At 40.2% G+C, this 22018-nt stretch overlaps 1 protein-coding gene across 2 annotated transcripts; it reads left to right on the forward strand.

Annotated features, from left to right (window-relative positions):
- The first annotated feature begins 319 nt into the window (after window positions 1–319).
- On the forward strand, window positions 320–20332 carry PSMD5 (proteasome 26S subunit, non-ATPase 5). Of its 2 annotated transcripts, none has more exons than XM_039234606.1 (10): window positions 320–745; window positions 6251–6395; window positions 8058–8171; window positions 8612–8740; window positions 10537–10646; window positions 12609–12751; window positions 14539–14730; window positions 17001–17110; window positions 17975–18115; window positions 19575–20332. In XM_039234606.1, the coding sequence occupies exons 1-10, from the start codon at window positions 573–575 to the stop codon at window positions 19830–19832; spliced, it is 1515 nt and encodes a 504-aa protein (XP_039090537.1). In that variant the 5' UTR covers window positions 320–572; the 3' UTR covers window positions 19833–20332. The 2 variants fall into 2 exon arrangements, with proteins under 2 accessions (XP_039090537.1, XP_039090538.1); XM_039234607.1 differs by lacking the exon at window positions 320–745 and adding an exon at window positions 953–1026.
- The last annotated feature ends 1686 nt before the right edge of the window (window positions 20333–22018 follow it).

Here is a 22018-nt window from a genome sequence, read left to right on the forward strand (position 1 = left end):
CTCTAGAAGTTTCATCTTGACTTCCAGAGGCATGACCCTCCGCCTCCTCTTGATTCGTGTCTGGCCAGGGAGCAGGATGCCCATGGCCTCGGCTCCTCCTGGGGTGCCCTGGGCGGCGGCCTCTACCGCCACAGCCGACAGCCTGCGGCTGTAGGGCCAGGAGGCCGCCCGCGAGGCCATTTAACCTTCTGTGGGACCTCAGAATCGTCCCCACTCCGCTTGCCGGGCACTTGACGAGCCTTCGCTCCGGAAGGGAAATACGCAAGCCGACCGGAAAGTCGACCCTCAGGAGCCACAGAACAGCGCTCACGATGACGCCCGGCCGAGACCCCGCAACCCCCAGCAACAGTTGGCTGGGCTCCTGACAGCCCGGGTCTCGCGAGGCTTGGCGGCCCCCAGGCGCTCGCGCTGCGCGCCTGCCCCACATCGCTATTGGAGCGGCCGCGGCAGCTCGCGGTGGCTGCCGAAAGCCCGGAAGGGAGGCTGCGCCCCGCAGATCTCGCGAGGCTCGGAGAGGCGCGCCGGGAGCCCGGAGTGTGCCGGGCCGCCGGAGCGCCCGCGGGAGGTGCACGATGGCGGCTCAGGCGCTGGCGCTGCTCAGGGAGGTGTCGCGACTGGAAGCGCCCTTGGAGGAGCTGCGCGCGCTTCAGTCGGTGCTGCAGACCGTGCCGCTCAGCGAGCTCCGCGAGCAAGCGGCGGAACTGCGCCTCGGCCCGCTGTTCTCCCTGCTCAACGAGAACCATCGGTGAGACGACCCCAGTGGAGGTCGAGAGACGAGGGTAGCCGGGAGGAGGGGACGGCTTTCCCCGGTCGTGGTGAGGCCTAAACATCGCTGACCCTTTAGCGGGAAGGACCCTGGGCCAGGAGGCCAGACACTGGGCTCCAGTCCAGCCTATGAGGTGTGCTCGCCGCACTGCCTTCATCCTTGAAACAGGACTTGGAGAGGGAAAGCGAGGTTGCTCGCCTGGAAAGAGTTGCCACAATCAATATACGTGTACCGGTCGGCGACGTTCTTCCTCTTAACAGGTCCTGTCCTGGCAACTTAGCCGGATCCATCAGCATTTTAAACGCGCGTTGTCTTTTGATCCATAGGCAGTGAACACGCAGGTTATGCTCGCACTCAAAATGTACTGTATGTATAGGGATAGTCATATCAAGAAGGTGACAGCAAAAAAAAAAAAAAAAATCTAGAGACAACCTAAAATCCATGAAAAGGGGATTGTAAATAAATTATGCTACGTTGATACGTATGCTTGTGCCGCTATTAGAAAAACTAAGGTAGATCTGTATATGGCGACGTGGGAAAATCTCTAATATATGTTGAATGGGAAAAGAACATTGTAGGAGTTTGTGATCCCATTATATGTAATGTTTTTAAGGACCCTCCCCCCGCCCCAGCCTAGTATGGCATTGAGAATAACTGAAAGCTACAGCAGAAACAGTTAATATAAAAGTGGGATTTCGGATGGCAACTCTTTTCATTTTATGCCCATCTGTAGTGTTTAATTAAAAGGCACTTTGTATTTGATCATTTGATAATGTAAAACAGTTTAACAATGTTTGCGATCCAGAATTGCAAAAGTGACCTTTCTACTTGAAAAGGTAATAAATTGATGGATCAACACTGGATGATTTCAGGGGGCTTTTCTTGGCTATAACGATCTGAGATTCTCCCACCCCCGTTTTATACATGTTCCCCTTCATTCAGTCCATTAGTTAGCATGATTCAGTTCTGCCTATGACATCTCTTGTTTTCTGTCCTCTTCAGTTTAGGCCCTCATTTTTCCCCTCTTGTTCAGTCTATTGCATTAGTCTGACTTCTCATTACGTTTAAGCTTCCTTTGCCAGCGTGCCCTTCCCACGCTGCAACCGCAGTGAACTTCTTGGATCATTTAGCTCATATCTTTTCCATGGTTTTCCACTGTCTACAGCACAAAATCATGACTTCTTTTCCTGGCATTTGGGGCCTTACCGTGTATTTCCATCCTACTTTTCCAGCTCGATCATTTTCCTCCACTCCTCTACAGATATTTCATCTGTTTCAGCTACCGTGTGACACCGTTTACTTTGCCTTGAGCATGACTTGGCACTTTCCTAACTATGTCCATGCCAGTGCTTCTAACTGAAATGTCCAAATTCTGTCCATTCTCTAAAGCCAGGTAAAGTACTTCCAAAATGTGTTACTTGGCCATTGCTTTGTCAAGTGACTGGTCCTCAGATCTCCTGAGAGATATTATCGTTATTTGTTAATGATACTTGACACTGTTGCATTATATTATAGTTCTTTATGTGTTTATTTTTAGTTTGAAAATTCTTTGAAGGCAGGGGCCATACTTTGTTCATCTCTATATCCCTCTTAGGGTACAGGACATAGTATAATATAGGCTAAATAAAAAGATTCATAAATTTTAAAGAGGCCACTTTATATCGTGGATAAAAAAAATTTCAAAAGTCAAACCGTAGGTTAACACCAGAGATACGGTAGGAACTGAAATGAATGGGAGTTTGAAAAATGAGGTCCATGGGGACGTGTTTTGCCAAATGAAGGAGCAGTGCCATAGGAGACGATTTTAATGGGAATTTACAGACAGGGTAATTCAGAACTGGGTACATAGTAGATACCAATTGCAATTTGTGGGAATAATTCTTCTGCAGATAGCAGATGAGGAGTCTTGAGATCTATTATCCTGGCTAAACCACCCAGGTTGCTATATATTGGTTTAGAATCTGATCTATTAGATACAAATCTAGAATCTTGACAGGAGTTTTTGTGAGAGAAAGTAAGTCCTAAGACTACTGCTTTACAGCATGGAGACTGTAAATTATTAACTCTTTGGCTTTTTGGTAAAAAGTGCCACATATGACCTGAAATTTGTGCACTATACAGTTTAACCTATGGCTGCTTTATTTAAAAAAAAAAAAAAAAAACTTTATTGAGATATAATTTACATAAAATAAAAGGCACATAATGAAATACACAATTTGACACGTATTGACATATGTATATACCCATGAAACTATCACCACAATCAAAATAACAAAGGTATCTCTGAGCCCCAGAAGTTTCCTTGTGCCTCTTTATAATCCCTTTTCATCTCAGACAGGCAACCACCGATCACTATAGAGGAGTTTGCCTTTTTTTTTTTTTTTTTTTAAGAATTTTATACAAATGGAATCCTACAGTATGTACTTGGGTTTCTTTCACTCCTCATTTTAAACTTTATGTGGTGTGGATGAATCCTCCATTCCTTTTTAATGCTGAGTAGTAGTCCCTTGTATGAATGAACCACAATTTATTTATCAGCCTTACCTGCTGGTGAACATTTGAGTTGTCTTCAGTTTGATGATATTACAAATTACATTGTTATGAACATTTGTGACAAGCCTTTACGTAGACAAATTCTTCCTTTTCTCTTTAATACCTAAGAGTGAAATGAATGGCTCATATGATAGGTTTATGTTTAACTTTTTAAGAAACTGCCTATTTTCCAAAATGATTGTACCATTTTATATTCCCATCAGCCATGTATGAGAGTGGATTATAGGCCTAAATATAAAACCTAAAAAACTATAAAACTTCTAGAAGAAAACCTAGGAAAGAATTTTCGTGACCTTGGGTTGATCAAAGATTTCTTTGATGTGACACCAAAATCATGATCTGTAGAAGGAAAAATTGATAAATTGGGCTTCATCAAAATTAAATACTCTGCTCTTCAAAGGTCACAGTTAAGAGTGAAAAGGTAAGTTACAAAAAAATCTTTGCAAGAATATATAACAAGGAAAGAATCCAGTTTAGAAAATGTTTAAAAAAGTATTTGAACAAGATAAATGGATGGCAAATAAGCATACTAAAAGATACCCAACTACATTGGTCATTAGGGAAATGCAAATTAAAATTACAATAACAAAGGCAATTCAACTATCCTTCTGGCAGATAAATGGATAGACAAAGTGTGGTATATGCATACAATGGAGTATTACTCAGCTTTGAAAAGAAGGAACTCCTGACACCTGCTACAACTTGGAGGAAACTTGAAGGCATCGTGCTAGGTGAAATAAGCCAGTCACAAAAGGACAAATACTGTAAGACTCCACTTAGATGAAGCACCTAGGGTAGTGACATTCATTGAGATGGAAAGTAGACTGGTGGTTGCTAAGGGCTCAGGGAAGGGGAGAAGGGGAAGTTTGTGTTTAATAGATACAGAGTTTCCATTGGGAAGATGAAAAAGTTGTGGAGATAGATAATAGTGATGGTTGCACAACAACGTGAATGAACCTTAATGCACAGAACTGTACATTAAAAAATGGACAGGGGCACCTGGGTGGCTCAGTCAGTTGAGAGTCCAACTTTGGCTCAGATCATGATCTTGTGGCTCGTGTGTGTGGTTTTTTGTTTTTTTGTTTTTTTAATGTTTTATTTATTTCTAGGAGAGAGAGAGAGAAACAGCGTGAGCAGGGGAGGGTCAGAGAGAGAGGGAGTCACAGACTGAAACAGGCTCCAGGCTCTGAGCTGGCAGTCAGCACAGAGCCCGACGCGGGGCTCGAACCCCCGAACCGCGAGATCATGACCTAAGCGAAAGTCGGACGCTTAACCGGCTAAGCCACCCAGGTGCCCCATCGTGGCTCGTGTGTTTGAGCCCTGCATCAGGCTCAGCGCTGGCAGCTCAGAGCCTGCTTTGGATTCTGTGTCTCCCTCTCTCTGTCTCTCTCTGCCCCTCCCCACTTGTGCTCTGTCTCTCTCCCCAAAATAAATACATAAACATTTTTAAAACATGGTTAAAATGGAAAATTCCATGGTATATATAGTCACAGTTTTTAAAAAAGGAAAAGAAACCCATACCCATTAACAGTCACTCCCCATTCCTCCTCTCTGCCCCTTCCCTGGCCACCAGGAATCTGCTTTCTGTCTTTATGGATTTGTCTGTTCTAGACATTGATATAAATGGAATCATCATCAAAAGGAAGCCTTTTCTGTCCGAATTCTTTCACTTAGCATAAATTTCCACACTTTATCCATGTTGTATAATATTCTACTATATGGACAAAACACGGTTGTATTTATCTACTCATTAACTGATGGACATTTGGGGTGTTTCTATTACTATGAATGTTCACGTTCAAATTTTTGTGTGGTCATATGGTCTCAATTATCTTGAGTATAAACATTCTTAATTATTTCCTTAGGTGCAATTATGCAAAGTGCAATCCCTAGGTTAAAAGAGATTGGTTCATTTTGAAGGCTTTTGTTACGTATTGCTTAATCGACTTCTAGAAAGGTTGTATTGGTTTAATCATATACTCCTATTAGCAGTACATGAGTGCCTATTTATTTGTACTACCTGTTAAAGGAAAAGGAAGTTATTCTTGAAGCACCTTGTATATCTACAACTAGTAGTCATCAAATTCTGATTAATTTACCACTTTAATTGCTCCTGAATCTTTTCCCTCTTCTCCATGACCCCTGCGACTCCCCTGTTTCACTTCTTCACCTGCCTTCTAACTGAAAAATTCTTTCTCCAACTGATGCAGAGTGGTTTCCTCAAGTCAGATATCATCATGTTACTTCTTGGCTTAAAACCACTTCATGGCTTGCCATTGCCTTGTGCAAAAAGTCTGAATTCTGTAGCATGACAAAAAATGGCCTAGCAGAATCTGGCTTCTTGTGCTTCTTTCTCATTTCATTTCTTGCCATTCATCCTTCCCCTTTTACCTTCTCCCCCCTCTTCTCCCATTTGTATCCCAGTCATATGAAGTTTCTTGTACTTCCTTGAATATATAACGCTGTCTCTGTCCTCTGTGCCCTTTATGTGTCCCTCTACTTGGAACACCTTTGTCCTCCTAGATAATTCCCACTTTTTTTTTTTTTTTTTTTTTTTAATTAAGCTCAGGCATTACCTTTCTGGGAGGCCTCCCAGAACTCTGTGTTCTTTTTTGAGCTCCCACATCTTCCAGCCCTAACCTATAGCATTTGTCTACCTGGATTATAGTTGCCTTTCTGTTTTTCTGTATTTTCCATTAGACTATGCTCATTGAGGTTAGAGAATATGTGTTATCCTTCTTTGTAGCCCCAGCATAAGCATGGCACATAATAGATGCTTAGTAAATCCTTAATAAATTAGTAGAAGCTAGTGTTTTTAAAGGGAAGTCTGTGTATAAGTAATCCTCACTGAGCCAGTCTTCAGATATTAATAGGTTGTTACTTCCTACCTTGCAGGACACAAACTAATGAGATCTATGTTGTCTCCTTTAGGGAACAGACCACTTTGTGTGTATCCATTCTGGAGAGATTGCTCCAAGCTATGGAGCCAGTTCACGTGGCCCGGAACCTCAAGGTTGACCTGCAGAGGGGACTGACTCACCCCAATGATTCCGTAAAAATTCTCACTCTGTCCCAGGTATGAAATTTTACTAGCACATAATAAGGGAGCTGACATTTACTGACCACCTGCTCTGGACCAGGCTCTATGTTGGGTGCCAAAGACAGAAAGATGAAGAAAATATGATCTCTCTCTGTCCCTAAGAAGTGTCTATTCTAGTGTGCATAGCTAACTATAACCAGGGGGAATAAACTAAAGTAAGAAGTTCTGCTAAGCTGACCTTAATGCTGCTTGACCAGAACAACCGGGAGCATGTGATCGATGCCTTTAGACCCGATGTGACCTCGTCCTCTTTCCAGAGGCCGGTCAGTGACATGAACATCGCGAGTGGCTGCCCCCTCTTCTGCCCTGTTTCCAAGATGGAGGCTAAGAATTCCTACGTGCGCGATGACGCCATCTTAATCAAGGCCATTGTGGACCTGACGGGGCTCTAGCCGCCTCCCCCCAGGATCAGGGGTCAGGAACAGCTGGGCCTGGTGGCTCACTATGGGTGGACGCCTGCCGCCATCGTGGCCCTCCGGGATGGAGCCGCCTCCTGGGAGAGGCCGCTCAGCCCAGGCCACGTGGGGTGGCCTGCGGGCCGGTCGGTGCCTCCGAGGGCTGTCTGTGTAGGCTCTCGGGGCAGAGCGAGTGGAGGGGCAGGGTGGGCTGGCACTGTGTCCTGCCCTTTGGCCCCCGGAGAGAAGGGACACTCGGGTTTGGCCACCGCTCTGAGGAGAAGCCCTGCCATGCGGGCCTGGCCAGGCCAGCGTGCAGGGAGGGCGCTCTGTGTCCTCAGGGCCCCCTATCGGCCGCCCCTGTGGTGAGTGGGGTGCACTTTGGGCGCTGCCATGAGACATGGTGCGGTAACTGCCCCATTGGGCTGCGGAGGAGTCGTTATTAAAGTGTTAAATCTCAAAAAAAAAAAAAAAAAAATGTTGTCTGAAATAGTCATTCATCAAATACTGACTGATCCTTTTACATGCCAGGGATTGTACCATATACTGTTAAAGCTGCCAAGATAAATGAAGCCTATTTCTTCCCTTCAAAGAGCTCCTAGTCTAGAGAAAGTATTGCCATGTTAGGTCTTATTATAGTGGCATGAAAAAGTACTATTGTAAAGGTCACTTAAATCAAGAAATTGAGATGGTAACTCTCGTCACCTGGGTGACCAAAGTACCCTACTATTTGGGTAAAGAGCTGCTGATCAAGATTATCTTGTTGAGATGTTAGGACCTGCGCAGTTAGTTATCCAGTAGGTTTTCAAGTACTGTTCCTTTTCTCCTCTAGAAGTGTTAATTCAACAAAAATGCGGAAAGTATTGATTTATTCTTTGACCATTTATGTGCCAGACACCGTAGTATATGCTTTTCCTATTTAATCTCATTTAATCTTCATAACAGTCCTGCAGTTAAGTATTGTATTCTTATTTTACAAATAAGAAATTAGGTTCAAAGAAGTTAATTTTCTAGTTGATGGAACTAACATTTGTATTGTTTTCTCTAACTAAAATGTCTCAACTCTTTATCCACCATTTATTTTTTTTTCTTTCTTTTCAGTAATGTGACTATACCCTAAGTGTGTTCAGCTTTAATGAATTTGGGTCATTTTGAATTTTTAATGACTCATCATATAGCTGTAATCCATAACCCCTAAAATAACTGTACACTAAGGGAATTTCTGATTGCTTTTTTATTTCAGGTTGGAAGAATTATTGAAAATTCTGAGGCTGTTACTGAGATTCTAAATAATGCTGAATTACTAAAACAAATTGTTTATTGTATTGGTGGAGACAATCTGTCTGTAGCTAAAGCGGTGAGTCACCTACAACCATCAGCTTAAACATGCACGGTATCCTGAAAAACAAAGAAAGGCCTTCTGGATTGAGAGGTGAAAGTTTAGTACCAATGGTTGTATAGTTGTTTTCACAACCTCATGTAGATGGTATCAGATACATAAAAGGTCTTGAATAAGTACCAGTAAACCCTTTCTTTTTTTCTAGAATAAGCATATCTAAATTATCCATCACAGAGGTTATATTAGGTTGCTTGATAAGAAAAAAAAACGTACATATCTGTTTTCTATAGGGAATACTGTGTGTCTTTTTCAGTTTTAAATAACGATAGCTGAAACATAGCACATGCTCATTGGGCAAGATGAATTCCATACACTGATTTCACATCAATATCATGAAGTAGACATTAACATTCTGCACTTTTATGACTTAAGAGACATTTTCTTTCCTTATTTATAAGGCCATTAAATCCCTGTCAAGAATATCGTTAACCCAAGCTGGACTGGAGGCTTTGTTTGAAAGCAATCTGCTGGATGATTTGAAAAGTGTCATGAAAACAAATGACATTGTTCGATACAGAGTGTATGAGGTAAGACTAAAAGCATGCTTTCTGATGCCTACGGTTTGGAATGCAGCAGAGCTTGCACTGGAAGGCAAGATGGCTTGGTTGCCATGCATTTATGGAGTAGGTAGTCTGTGTTAGGCTCTGTATTTGATGCTGGAGATGTGGGGGCGAGCTCCCAGCCTGGTGTGTGAGACAGTCCTGTGAAAAAGATTTACGGTACGCTATATTAACTACTATAATAGAGTAGATAATATTAACACTAGACTTTGAAATAGTTGTAGTAGGTCGATGAAGAAATGGCTCTTATTTGCACTGACTTTGTACTTAGTATTATACTAAATCCCCACATACATTGTCTTCAACTTTTGCAGTAAACTGTATACATTATTACCATTAACCTCACTACTGATGGAATAGCTGACCCAGACCACACAGTTAATAGGCTGCATATTCAATATGGAACCCTAGACAGTCTAATTCCCTGTTCAAAACACTTTCTTACTTTGCATGTCTTAACACCATCCTAACCTGACTTCCCTTCTGCCTCTCAAGCTGTTTCTTCTCAGTCTCCTGGCTCATTATCCTCAATTATCCTTTTAATTGTTGAAGTTCATAAAAGTGAATTCCCAAACCCTGTTCTCACTGTATATTCATTTCCAGGCAATTTTATTCATCTTATGATTTCAGTTCCCATCTAAATGAGATGACTCCATAAACCAACCCAGACCTCTCTTCTTTTTTTGTTTTAAGTTTATTTATTTATTTTAAGAGAGAGAGAGCGCGCGTGCACACAAGCACACAGTTGGAGCAGGGGCGGAGAGAGAAGGAGAGAGTGCGAATCCCAAGCAGACTTTACACTCAGCACAGATCCCAATGCAGGGCTCAAACCCACGAACCACAAGATCATGACTTGAGCCCAAACCAAAGTCAGACACTCAACTGACTGAGCCACCCAGGTGCCCACCCCCGACCTCTCTTCTTAGCTCAGACCCTCATGTTCAACTGCTTACTCACTGTTCCCCCTTTGGACCTATGTATTTTAGTCCTTCCTCTCATACTAAAACCAAACTCCTAAGCTTCTTAACCCAGCCTGTTCTCCAATAAAAAAACAAGAGCAACAAATTGGTCCTGTATCACAGTCAGCATAGTTGGGTATTAGAACTTGAGCTTATTCCCTGTGACACTCGATTCTCCCTGCCACATATCCATTAGGTCATCATATTGTGCCGGTTTTACTTATACCCATGCATTTGTCTTCCTTGGTATAACCACAACCACCCTAGTCTAAGCTACCAGTATCTCTCACCTGGACTACTATTGTATTTGCATCTCAACTGGTCTCATCCATTTTTGACACCATTGGTCTATTTTCAGATGCAGTCAGGATGATCTGTTAAAAATTCAAATTTGGTTCTGTCATTCCTCTGCCTAAAATCCTTCAGTGTCCTATATCTCTCAGTTAGCCCTCAGGACATACTTGTGGAATGAGTAAGTAATTGACTGACTGATAGAATGTATGGATGAATGAATGATTTTTAACAGTCTTACTGCTGATTCAGGCTTTTGTACCCTGATTTATGGCTTGATGATTTAAGAGAAAAAAACACACATAATAAACATAATGGAATATTTGAATATTTCTGTGCCAAAATAATCTCTCACAGGTTCAGTGACATTCTTCCGTTTGTGGAGACAAATAATGGATCTAAAAAAAAAAAAAAATTCAGTTATATAAAGTACCTAGTCCTATAATTTAAAATGAGATCTAACAGGATTGGGGCTGTTTTCACCTTTCTGCTTTTTCTGTTTTTTTCTTTCAGTTAATTGTGGAGATTTCTTCTGTATCACCAGAATCTTTAAGCTATTGCACCACCAGTGGATTGGTAACCCAGCTCCTCAGAGAGCTGACTGGGGAGGATGTGCTGGTCAGGTATGTTGACGGAGAGCGTTCTTAAAGCAAAATCTTCTTTGGGAGGTCCGGGAAACAGCTTTGGGATGTAAGCAATCTTTCCTATTAGAGCCTGGGCCTGGGTTGCAATCTCTTGAACACTGTCCTGAAGAAGGGGTCTTTAGAAATTGTTCGGGTTATGTCCTGACAATATACTGAAACTTAGCAGAGCCTCCCATGAGCATCCACCTACTTTAGATTAACTCTATTCCCTTGGACATGTGTGCTTTTTCAGTCACATGATAACTGTCATTTTGTATTACTTACAAATGTTATCCTATACATTTTTGGTTTTGTTAAATAATAGCACTAAGGTGTTATGGAAAAAACATGGGCTTTTGAAAATGAGCAAGACTTGGCTGTGGATGCATTTCTGCTACTTATTAGCTGTTTGACCTGGGACAAATTATTATAACCTTTCTACACCTCCATTTCCTCATCTCTCAAATGGAACAGTAACAACTCTCAAAGAAGATACGAGGATTGGGGCAGCTGGGTGGCTTAGTCGGCTAAGCATCCGACTTCAGCTCAGGTCATGATCTCAAGGTTGACAAGTTTGAGCCCTGCATTGGGCTCTCTCTCTCTCTGCCCCACTCCCACTTGCACTCTCTGTCTCTCTCAGGAATAAATAAAAGCATTTAAAAAAAAAAGATATGAAGATTAAATGAATAGACCATTACATTGGTTGACATAGGTCCTCAAAGAAATGTTACTTCTAGGTTCTTCCCTCCCAGCCCCCTACTCCCTACATCACGTTTAATATCTACCAATGTTATCTTGTTGCTATTCCACAGTTTACTAATACATTCTCACTGTTGAACACTTGGTTTGCTTCAAGTATTTTGTTGTTACATTAGCACTATAGTTAATCATCTTTGTGCACACAGGTTTTTGTTTTTCTTATGTGATTTTTTTTTAATGTTTATTTATTTTTGAGAGAGACAGCACAAGCAGGGAAGGGACAGAGAGAGACAGAGACAGAAACAGAGAATCCGAAATAGGCTCCAGGTTCCCAGCCATCAGCACAGAGCCTAATGCAGGGCTCAAACCCACAAGATCATGACCAGAGTCAAAGCCTGGGTGGCTTAACTGACTCAGCCACCTGGGGGCCCCTCCTTACATGATTTTCTGATTGTTAGAGTTTTTAAATGTGACTGAATTAGTTGAACTCCTATGCATAAGTCACGAGTTACACTGTTTCAAAGCATTTGAGTTACATTGTTTCAAAGCATTCCTAATAAGGAAATTAATTAAAAAAAAATTTTTAGCCTTACATCAAATTTTGTAGCAGAAAAAAAACTCTTCAAATCGTCTGTTAAAATACTTCAACTATAAAAATACTTTTTAAAATTATTTGCAGAAATTTGATCATGGGTAGATATTAGATGATACCAAGAATTTTTATCAATTTTTAAAATATGTAGAAATAGCATTATAATTGTGTGAGGAACTGTTCATATCTTTAAAGATGCATACTGAAGTATGCAGGGATAAATGGCAAGATGACTAGAATTTGCTTTAAAATAATTTAGCAAAAATGGAGGAAAAAAGATTTAAAACAAAATATTGTCAAAAATGTTATGTAAGGCAGAATCTTGATAGCTATCCAATCAGGATTATGGGTACATGGAGGCTTACCTCCATGACTGGTACTGATGAATTTCCTATATGTGTGACATTTCAAAATAAAAATAAAAAAAAATCTTTGAAGAAGCAGCACTATTATAGTGGAAACAGTAATGGGCCTCAAGTCAAAAGATCAGAATTTAAATCTAAACACTGCCTTGTGATTCTGGATGAATCACCGCAGCTTTCTCATTCTTGTGTCCTCATATGAAAAGTAGCCAGGATTACTGACTTTTCAGATTAAAAGAATTAAGTAATATAACCTATGAAAGCAGTTTATAAACTATGTTAATCACATGCAAAATTTTGGCATTTTAGAGCCACCTGTATAGAAATGGTGACATCACTGGCATATACTCAACATGGACGACAGTACCTTTCTCAAGAAGGAGTGATTGATCAGATTTCTAATATAATTGTTGGGGCAGATTCAGACCCTTTCTCTAGCTTCTATTTGCCAGGTAAGAAATACTGATTTCTGTGAAAATAATGGTGCATGTTTTGTGTCTGAGTTATCTCTGAAAGGAGAGGCCATAGATTATTTTCTATAGAGTAGATCGCTTCATATTTGTTTTTTTAATGATTATTTAGAGAGAGAGAGAGGGAGAGACAGTGTGTGAGTGGGGGAGGGGCAGAGAGAGAAACAGAATCTGAAGCAGGCTCCAGATTCTGAGCTGTCAGCACAGAGCCAGATGTGGGGCTCTAACCCACAAGCTGTGAAATCATGACCTGAACTGAAGTCAGATGCCTAACTGACTGAGCCACCCAGGTGCTCCCAGAGCAGATCCCTTTACATGATACCCATAGCCTCTTAATGAGGTGGAATAGATTGCCCTGGGAGCCATGTATTGTTGATTCTGATTTTCTAGAAATACCATTGCTGTTTAGAGTATTAGGATAGTTTCCTTTGAACCTCAGTCAAAAGCAACATAAATAAAAATGTTACCAATGGGATGACTGGGTGGCTCAGTTGGTTTAAATGACTGACTTTGGCTCAGGTCATGATCTCACAGTCTGTGGGTTCAAGCCCTACATCAGCCTCTGCTGATAGCTCAGAGCCTGGAGCCTGCTTCAAATTCTGTATCTCCCTCTCTCTCTCTGCCCCTCCCCTGCTCACACTCTCTTTCTCTCTCAAAAATAAACATTTAAACATTAAAAAAAATTTTTTAAGGGGTGCCTGGGTGGCTTAGTCGGTTAGGCGTCCGACTTTCGCTTAGGTCATGATCTCGCGGTTCGTGGGTTCAAGCCCTGCGTCGGGCTCTGTGCTGACTGCCAGCTCAGAGCCTGGAGCCTGTTTCAGTCTGTGACTCCCTCTCTCTCTGACCCTCCCCTGCTCACGCTGTCTCTCTCTCTCTCCTAGAAATAAATAAAAATATTAAAAAAAAAATTTTTTTTTTAAATACTACTAATGACATTTACAATATATTTCACTAATTCATCAAATCTCTTGGAATCTTTAATATAGGATCTATTCTAGCCATTCTGTCCTAGGGCATGGTTAATTAGTTTTCCTTGAGCACTTGCAGAAATTGTAAATTTATTCCTTCTTAGGTAGCCTAGCTTACTTCATTGATGAACATCTCTGTTTAAAAATTTCCTGGGGCACTTGACTAGCTCAGCTGATAGAGCATGCAACTCCTGATTTCAGGGTTGTGAGTTCAGGCCCCACACTGGGCATAGAGCTTACTTTAAAAAAAGAAAAAAAAAAAATTCTTCCTAACAATCACTCCAAACTTGCCTTCCTATAATTTGTCTCCAGGGGTCCTTGTCCTTTGCTCTTCCTCTCGTACATGGCAGTGCTTCAGCATTTGACCCCCACTCCACTGACACCCTGCAGTCTCTGTTCTCAGGAACACACATCCCAGATACTTCCGTATCTCCTTAAGGTCTGATTTCTAGGCAACAGAGAACAGTGTGTAACCATTCTCCCCTTCCTGGCCTGTAGTTTATTATCGTTCCTATAAAAACATAGGGCCCGCAATTTATGTGGCCTTCCTTCTATATTAACATGTATTTTTGTAGGGCACATGGGTGGCCCAGGCAGTTAAATGTCCTGCTCTTCTTGATCTTGGCTCAGATCATGATCTCATGGTTAGTGAGACTGAGTCCTGTGTTGGGCAGACAGCACAGAGCCTGCTTGGGATTCTCTCTTTCTCTCTTGCTCTGCCCCTCCCCCACTCCAGTGCTTGTGCACTCTCTCAGAATAATAACGTTTTGTAAAAACATATATTTTTGAAAATATCTTTAGGGTTTGTGAAGTTTTTTGGAAACCTAGCTATCGTGGATAGTCCTCAACAGATCTGTGAGCGTTATCCTGTCTTTGTGGAAAAAGTCTTTGAAATGACAGAAAGTCAGGACCCCACCATGATTGGTGTAGCAGTGGACACAATTGGAATCCTGGGATCCAATGTTGAAGGAAAACAAGTTTTACAAAAAACAGGTTGGTATGACTTATTTTGGCTTTCTTTAGGGGTATTTTCATTTTTGGCAAGGATTCAATATATAAGCTCACTTGCTGGTACATTAATTACGTTGTAGAAACTATTCTTACAGATGGCAGTCTTTTTACTGTGATCTTGAACTCATCTCTAGAAAGTCTCATAATTATTTCTGAATTTTTATTTGTTTATTTATTTTTTACCAGGCTAGACCAAGTACTGTGTCCCGTCTATACCTTCTTTGATAGTGTTCAAGGTCCAGAGACCATGGACTAGAGTCCAGAGACCTGGATTCATGTTCCAGTTCCAACACTGACTTAGCTTTTTGAACGTCATACCCTCACTTCATTACTCCAGGTCTTATTTTCTCCTTCATAAGAAGGAGAAACAACTGCTTCTTGGGATTGTGAATATTTAGTGAAAACACACATTTGTTTTATATTTGTAATGTCCAGGAAGAAAAAGAAACAAAAATTTGTTACCAATTTTATGTTAATAATGACACTTTAAAGGCACATCAGTGAGTAATTTATTTACTTATTAATCTTTATGGAATCTTTATTTTTATTTATTTACTTGTTTAAATATAATTTATTGTCAAGTTAGCTAACATACAGTGTATACAGTGTGCTCTTGGCGTTGGGAGTAGGTTCCCATCATTCATCGCTTACATACATCTGTGAGTAATTTAAAGGACTGTGAATCCTATACAGAAACTAATATGGGCACAGTTAAAACCCATACAGAGTAGATGTTGAAAATTAATGTGCCGCTGTGTATCAGAGTTGATACCCTTATTAATGTACTTTTCTAAGTGCTTTTATGTAATACATGTACTCCTTATAGAGCCCTGCAAAGAACATATTATGCATTCTCATTTTACAGATAAGGTAGCTGAAACTCAGAGAAGTTAAAATTTTTTTAGAGCATACAGACTGGATTTGCTACTCAAATCCAGGGCCTTTAATTCCAAAATGTCTACACTTTGTCTTTTGTAAATGCGGTATTGCATATGAATGTGTGTTTTTGGCCTGTCACTTGGTGTCTGACTACATGTTTTTGGTTTTTAAGGTTTTTTTTTTAATTCTTAATTTATTTTTAGAGAGAGAAAGAGCACGGGAGGGGCAGAGAGAGAATTCCAAGCAGGCTCCACACTGTCAGCCCAGAGCCCATTACAAGGCTTGAACTCACAAACTGTGAGATCATGACCTGAGCTAAAGTCAGACGCTTAACCAGCTGAGCCACCCAGACACCCCATCTGACTATATGTTTAATTTTGTGTTGGTTTAGGTTGGTAGATGTCATAGTATATGAAAGCATACTTTTAAAAAAATTTATCATTCACTTCACACTCATTAGGATGGCTTATAATGACAGAAAAATGACAAAAATAACAAGTGTTGACAAGGTTGTAGAGAAATTGGGACCCTGGTACATATTTGGTGGGAAGGTAAAATGGTAGAGCTGCCGTGGAAAACATTATGGTGGTTCCTCAAAAAATAGTACATTGAATTACCATATGATCCAAAAATACACTTCTGGATATACATGCAAAAGGATTGAAAGGGACTCAGAAGATATTTATACACCTGTATTCATAACAACATTATTCACAATAGACAAAAAAGGTAGAAACAATCCGAATGTTCACTGATGGATGAATGGATAAAGAAAATCTAGTATATATGTACAATGAAATATCCAGCCTTAAAAGGGAAATGAAATTCTCGGGGCACCTGGGTGGCTTAGTTGATTAAGCTTCTGACTTCAGCTCATGTCATGATCTTGCAGTTTGTGAGTTCTGTGCTGATAGCTCAGAGCCTAGAGCCTCCTTCAGATTCTGTGTCTCCCTCTCCCTCTCCACCCTTACCCCCCGCCCTCTCTCTCACAAATAAATAAACATGAAAACAATTTATTTAAAAAAGAAAGGAAATGAAATTCTTATCCATGCTGTAATATGTAGAGACCTTGAAGACATTATGCTAAGTGCAATAAGTGGAACTCAAAAAGATAAGTATTATATGATTCTACTTATATAAGGCACTTAAAGTAGTCAAATATACAAAGACAGAAAGTGAAATACTGGTAATCGGGATGGACGTAGGCGACACGGAGAGAACAGAGTTTCAGTTTGAGATGATGAAAGAGTTCTGCAGATGGATAGTAATAATGGTTGATGCCACAGAGCTATATACTTAACAATGGTTAAAATGATAAATTTTATTTTATGTGTATTTTACCACAATAAAAAATATTTTATTATCTTTCAAAGGAACTCGCTTTGAACGCTTGCTCGTGAAAATAGGATATCAAGCAAAAAATGCCTCAACAGAACTCAAAATTAGGTGTTTGGATGCAATTTCATCTATTTTTTATTTACCAGTAAGTACACTGGGAAATTAATGAAGGACATTAAGATATGTTTGGGATAATAAATCTATATAAGTCAACATAATACTGGTTAACTTAATACATTACTCAACTTTTAGTAAAAGAAGATAATCCTCACTATGTTACTAGTGACATTTTTTAAGTTAAAGTGGAGTCATCCAGTATTAGAACTGGAGAGAGGGGGGCACCAGGGTGGCTCAGTCAGTTAAACGTCCAACTTCGGCTCAGGTCATGATCTCACGGTGGATTTGAGCCCCACGTTGGGGCCCTGTGCTGACAGCTCAGAGCCTGGAGCCTGCTTCACATTCTATGTCTTTGCCACTCCCCTGCTCATGCTGTGTCTCTCAAAAATAAATAAATATTAAAATTAAAAACAACTTTCTCTCTGTCAAAAATGAATAAACTTTAAAAAACATTTTTTTTAATTTTAACGTTTATTTATTTTAGAGAGACAGAGTGCGAGCAGGGGAGTGGCAGAGAGAGAGGGAGACACAGAATCTGAAGCAGGCTCCAGGCTCTGAGCTGTCAGCACAGAGCCTGACACGGCGCTCGAACTCCCAAACCATGAGATCATGGCCTGAGCCAAAGTCAGACACTTAACTGACTGAGCCACCCAGGCGCCCCCAACCCCCCCAAAAATTTTTTTTTTAAACTGGAGAGAGGACCTAGAGATTGCCTAATCAACCCCATCAGAATAAAACAAAAAACAAAGCAAAACTGAGGAAGTCTGAGCTGGATTTGGAAAAGACTTCTCCAGACTTAGCAGAAATCATATAGCAAATTAATGACGAGGGCCATCAGAACCCAGGTTTCTGGACTTCTGAAGGCTTGAGATTTTCCGTTTCTGTCCTGTAGCCTGAGCAGCAGACTGATGACCTCCTGAGGATGACAGAATCCTGGTTTTCTTCTTTATCTCGGGACCCGCTGGAGCTCTTCCGTGGCATCAGTAATCAGCCCTTCCCGGAACTGCACTGTGCTGCCTTAAAAGTGTTCACGGTAGGCATCCTTGTCATTTTCACTGGTCCTTCTGGGACGAGGCTAGTTTACCACATGAGTACTTATGGTGAGCCAGTGCCTCTGTCATACCCTCGGAATATGCAGACGTGTAGTGCGATTTCTGCCCTCTGCTATTAGTGTAGACTAGTGAGGGAGACAGACGTGTAAAGAGATTGTTGTGGGTCTTAGGTGTTGTGGCAGAGGTTTGAACAGGATTCTACAGGATCACAGAATTAATTCCAGATTCTTTATGTGCCGTCAAATAAGCCTTCTCTTGACCCAGCCCTAGTCTTCTTCCTGAGCCTTATTTCCCGCCATTCCCCTTCTGGCACCTAATGCTCTAGTGATACCAAACTGCTTGCTTCGTATCTCTGGACCTTTATGTGCCCTCTGCATTCAGCACTGTTCCCCAACTGTGCTTGTTAACCTCTTCCTCATTCCTGAAAGACTAGCTCAGTATCTTTTCAGCAAGCTTTGCCCAAACCCACAAGGTTAAGGTAAGCAGTATCAGCTCTCATAAAAGTTGTTTATTCATTATTTTAAAATTTGGAAAAGATCACGAAGTGGAAATTTTTAAAATCACTTAAAGTCAGACATGTTTTCTGTATTTCCTTTTAATATTAGTGTTAGTTTTTATTTATCTTTTTTTGGTGAAATATTTCAGACATCAGTAATACTCTCCTATCTCTGTCAGTCCCCTCCCTCTTCCTCCATCTCTGACTGTAATCACTGTCATGAATTCGGGGTTTATAAGCCTATACCTGATTTTATACTTTTACTAGATATGTGTGTATCTTTAAACAAATTACAGTATTTTGCATATTCTCATATTTTGTAAATGGTATTATGCTGTTTATATCATTTTGCAATTTTCTTCTTCCACATTCTCTTTGTAGGGGTTGTCTATGTTAAAAGTGGCAATTGAAAGTCATTATTTCATTGTATAGTGACAGTGAATCATTCTGTCAATGAAGAGTTCAGTGCTTCTCTATTACAAATAGGCCTACAATGAGCATTCTCAAAATGTCGTCCTGTGCACAAGTGTCAGAATTTCTTCAGGATAGTCTTCTCCAGTGTTTGCTTTTATGTTTCCACTGTTGTGATTATGCCATGAATATAATTTGGATCTACTTTTTTCATATCATAGATTTATTTATTCTTTATAAAAATTATTCTTAATGTTTACTTAATTTTGCTAGATACCAAAATTTACTCACCCACCCTCCACTATTAAGCATTTATAACTTTCACACCATGATAACCATCTTTATGTGCAAAGCTTTTTAATATTTAGATTATTTTCTTAAGTTAGATTTTCAGGAGGAAATTTTCTTAGGCAAAAAGTACCATTTTTCAGGTTCATGTTGCCAAAATTTTGTGTAAGGATTGTGCTGTCCACGTAACACATTTCACTTCTTAAGGCTCAGAGGAGTTGTGTTCTTTCTACCTTCCATTTCAGGCCATCGCAAATCAACCCTGGGCTCAGAAACTTATGTTTAATAGTCCAGGGTTTGTGGAATATGTGATGGACCGGTCTGTGGAGCATGACAAAGCTTCAAAGGATGCCAAATATGAACTGGTTAAAGCACTTGCCAACTCTAAGACAATTGCAGAAATCTTTGGGAACCCAAATTATTTGAGGCTCAGAACTTACCTGAGTGAAGGTCCATACTATGTGAAACCTATTTCCACAACAGCCGTGGAAGGAGCGGAATGATTTCTTCTAGAGGGTAGACCCGTTTTTTGACCAAAACTTCTAAGGCATTTGACTTCGCAAGTGTTTTACAAAACAGAGACTTCCCTTGCCCCAGAATTATCATGGAGTGTCTGATGTAACTTTATCACATTCATTTGTGGTGTTTCTACATTGAAATACAGTATGGAACCGGGAAAGCAAGCAACTTGATCATACTTACACCAGGTGTTTTTCAGATTTCTTTGACTGCCTCAATCTTTCCAAGAAGATGGAAGTTTTGTTCTCTCAGAAAATTTTCATGGACTTACCCATTGTCTTATTTAAAATTGTAAATGTTTTAAGTAGAATGGAACCAACTTGTTTCTGAATTCTCTTCACCACCTTTTTTTTGTTGGGGGGGGGGGTTCCTATACCCCCTTCTGATTCCACTTGCAAGTCTTGGATATACAGATGCTTTGAAAAACAATATGGGAATTTTGAAATTATGTTCTCCGTACTAAGAATAAATGCTTTTAATAAGGTGTCTTTCGATTTTTTTGTTACTATCATTCCTTTGGAAAGTGGACAATAAATAAATCTTGTAAAAACAGTTCTAGTGTTCTTTGCTTTTTTGTTGTTGATCATTGAATTTTACTGGAGGAGTAAATGTTAAAGGAGAAGGAGATAACATTCCTAAAACAGAAAGATTCCCCAAAGTCTTGTCTTACTTATTGGTTGGCCATCATTGTTGAGGGTTTTGCTTTTAATTTCTCAGATCCGTCAAGTCAGTATTGAATTGATCAGAGAGAGAAATACTGACTCCTAACAACCAGAGTCAGATGGTAGCTACTATATATGAACCAGGATGCCATCTCATTGATTGACAAAGGATGCACTTTCTTTTCATTGACGAAAAAAAAAAAAGTGCCCACCTCTTTCCAGTGCCCTGCTTTCTAACTGGAAGAGCACTTTATACACCAATCCTCAGTCTCAGGTTTCTGCGTGAGTGTGTTATCTGAATGTGACTGTTCAGAATCCAAAGATAGGTTTCTTTTAGGCCATGATGATGTTGATAAACCATCCCTGCTCTGTAACAAAATGGTCCTCAGGTCCCTCGAGTTCTCTTGTCCCAGAATTGATCATCTCACATTGATCAAACTGTGAGAATCTCGGTTCCACCATCTCTGATATCCCTCTGCGGGTCTTTTTCTTTGTTTGTTTCCATACTAATCATTTCTCTACAGCTAATACCACTAATTAGGCTACAGCAGTCTTTCCTTGCCTGTGAAACATTCTATCTCTTTAAGGTGACTTTGTTTAATCTCATTCATGATGTTGATTTTATTCATTTGACATCAGAGTTGAGAGAGTTGCCCTCTCCTATGTGGCCTACACACTCATTCTTACTTTGCACCAGTAACTTTTTCCTAAGATTAAATAAAATTTGCAAATTATTACTGTATTTCACATTTAATAAGTAAACACTATTGACTGCTTATGATATGTGTGGCATTGGGAAAAAGTGTTAGACATTGTCCTAAGTGCTAAATTCATCTCGTTTATGTTTTTACATCTGTATTCCACAGATGAAGAAACCTGGGGTTAGAGAAGTTAAGTAGCTTATCTTAAAATCACACAGGTAGCAAGTGACTAATAGTGGAGGAAAATAGAAACAAATTTCTATTGGAAATAGAAATAGAACATTAGCGTATAGTAAGTACAAGAATAGAGAAAAACAGGAAACACCTACCCTAGACTTGAAGGAAGATTTTTCAGAGAAGGAAACACCTGAAACTCAAAGAACCAATAGGAGACAGTCAAGTGAAAAAGGAGAGTAGCAGGGCAAGCAGAAGGACAGACCGAAAACAGGAAACATTTGGGGGAACTATAAGGCGATATGGCCAAAGCCTGGAACTTGAAGAAAATTATTAAATTCTTTGTCATCGTTACTAATGGTAGCTACTGTTTCTTACAGATTGCACATTCCAGAGCCAATGTTAACCTGGCTTCCTGGTGGCTAGTCAAATGCTTTACTTGATTATATTCTGAAGATAATAGCAAACAAATGTGTGTCGAACATTGTTCTAAAAGCTTTTCATCTATTAACTCATGTTGCTATCTTTCCCAGGAATAAAATACTGTTATCACCCTGTTTTTACACATGAGGCTGAGGCACAGCAAAGTTAAGGAACTTGTACAAGATCACACAGCAAATAAGTGGAGACAAG

This window comes from Hyaena hyaena, unplaced genomic scaffold, assembly GCF_003009895.1.
Source record: "Hyaena hyaena isolate Hyena2069 unplaced genomic scaffold, ASM300989v1 scaffold_90, whole genome shotgun sequence".
Lineage (NCBI taxonomy): Eukaryota > Metazoa > Chordata > Mammalia > Carnivora > Hyaenidae > Hyaena > Hyaena hyaena.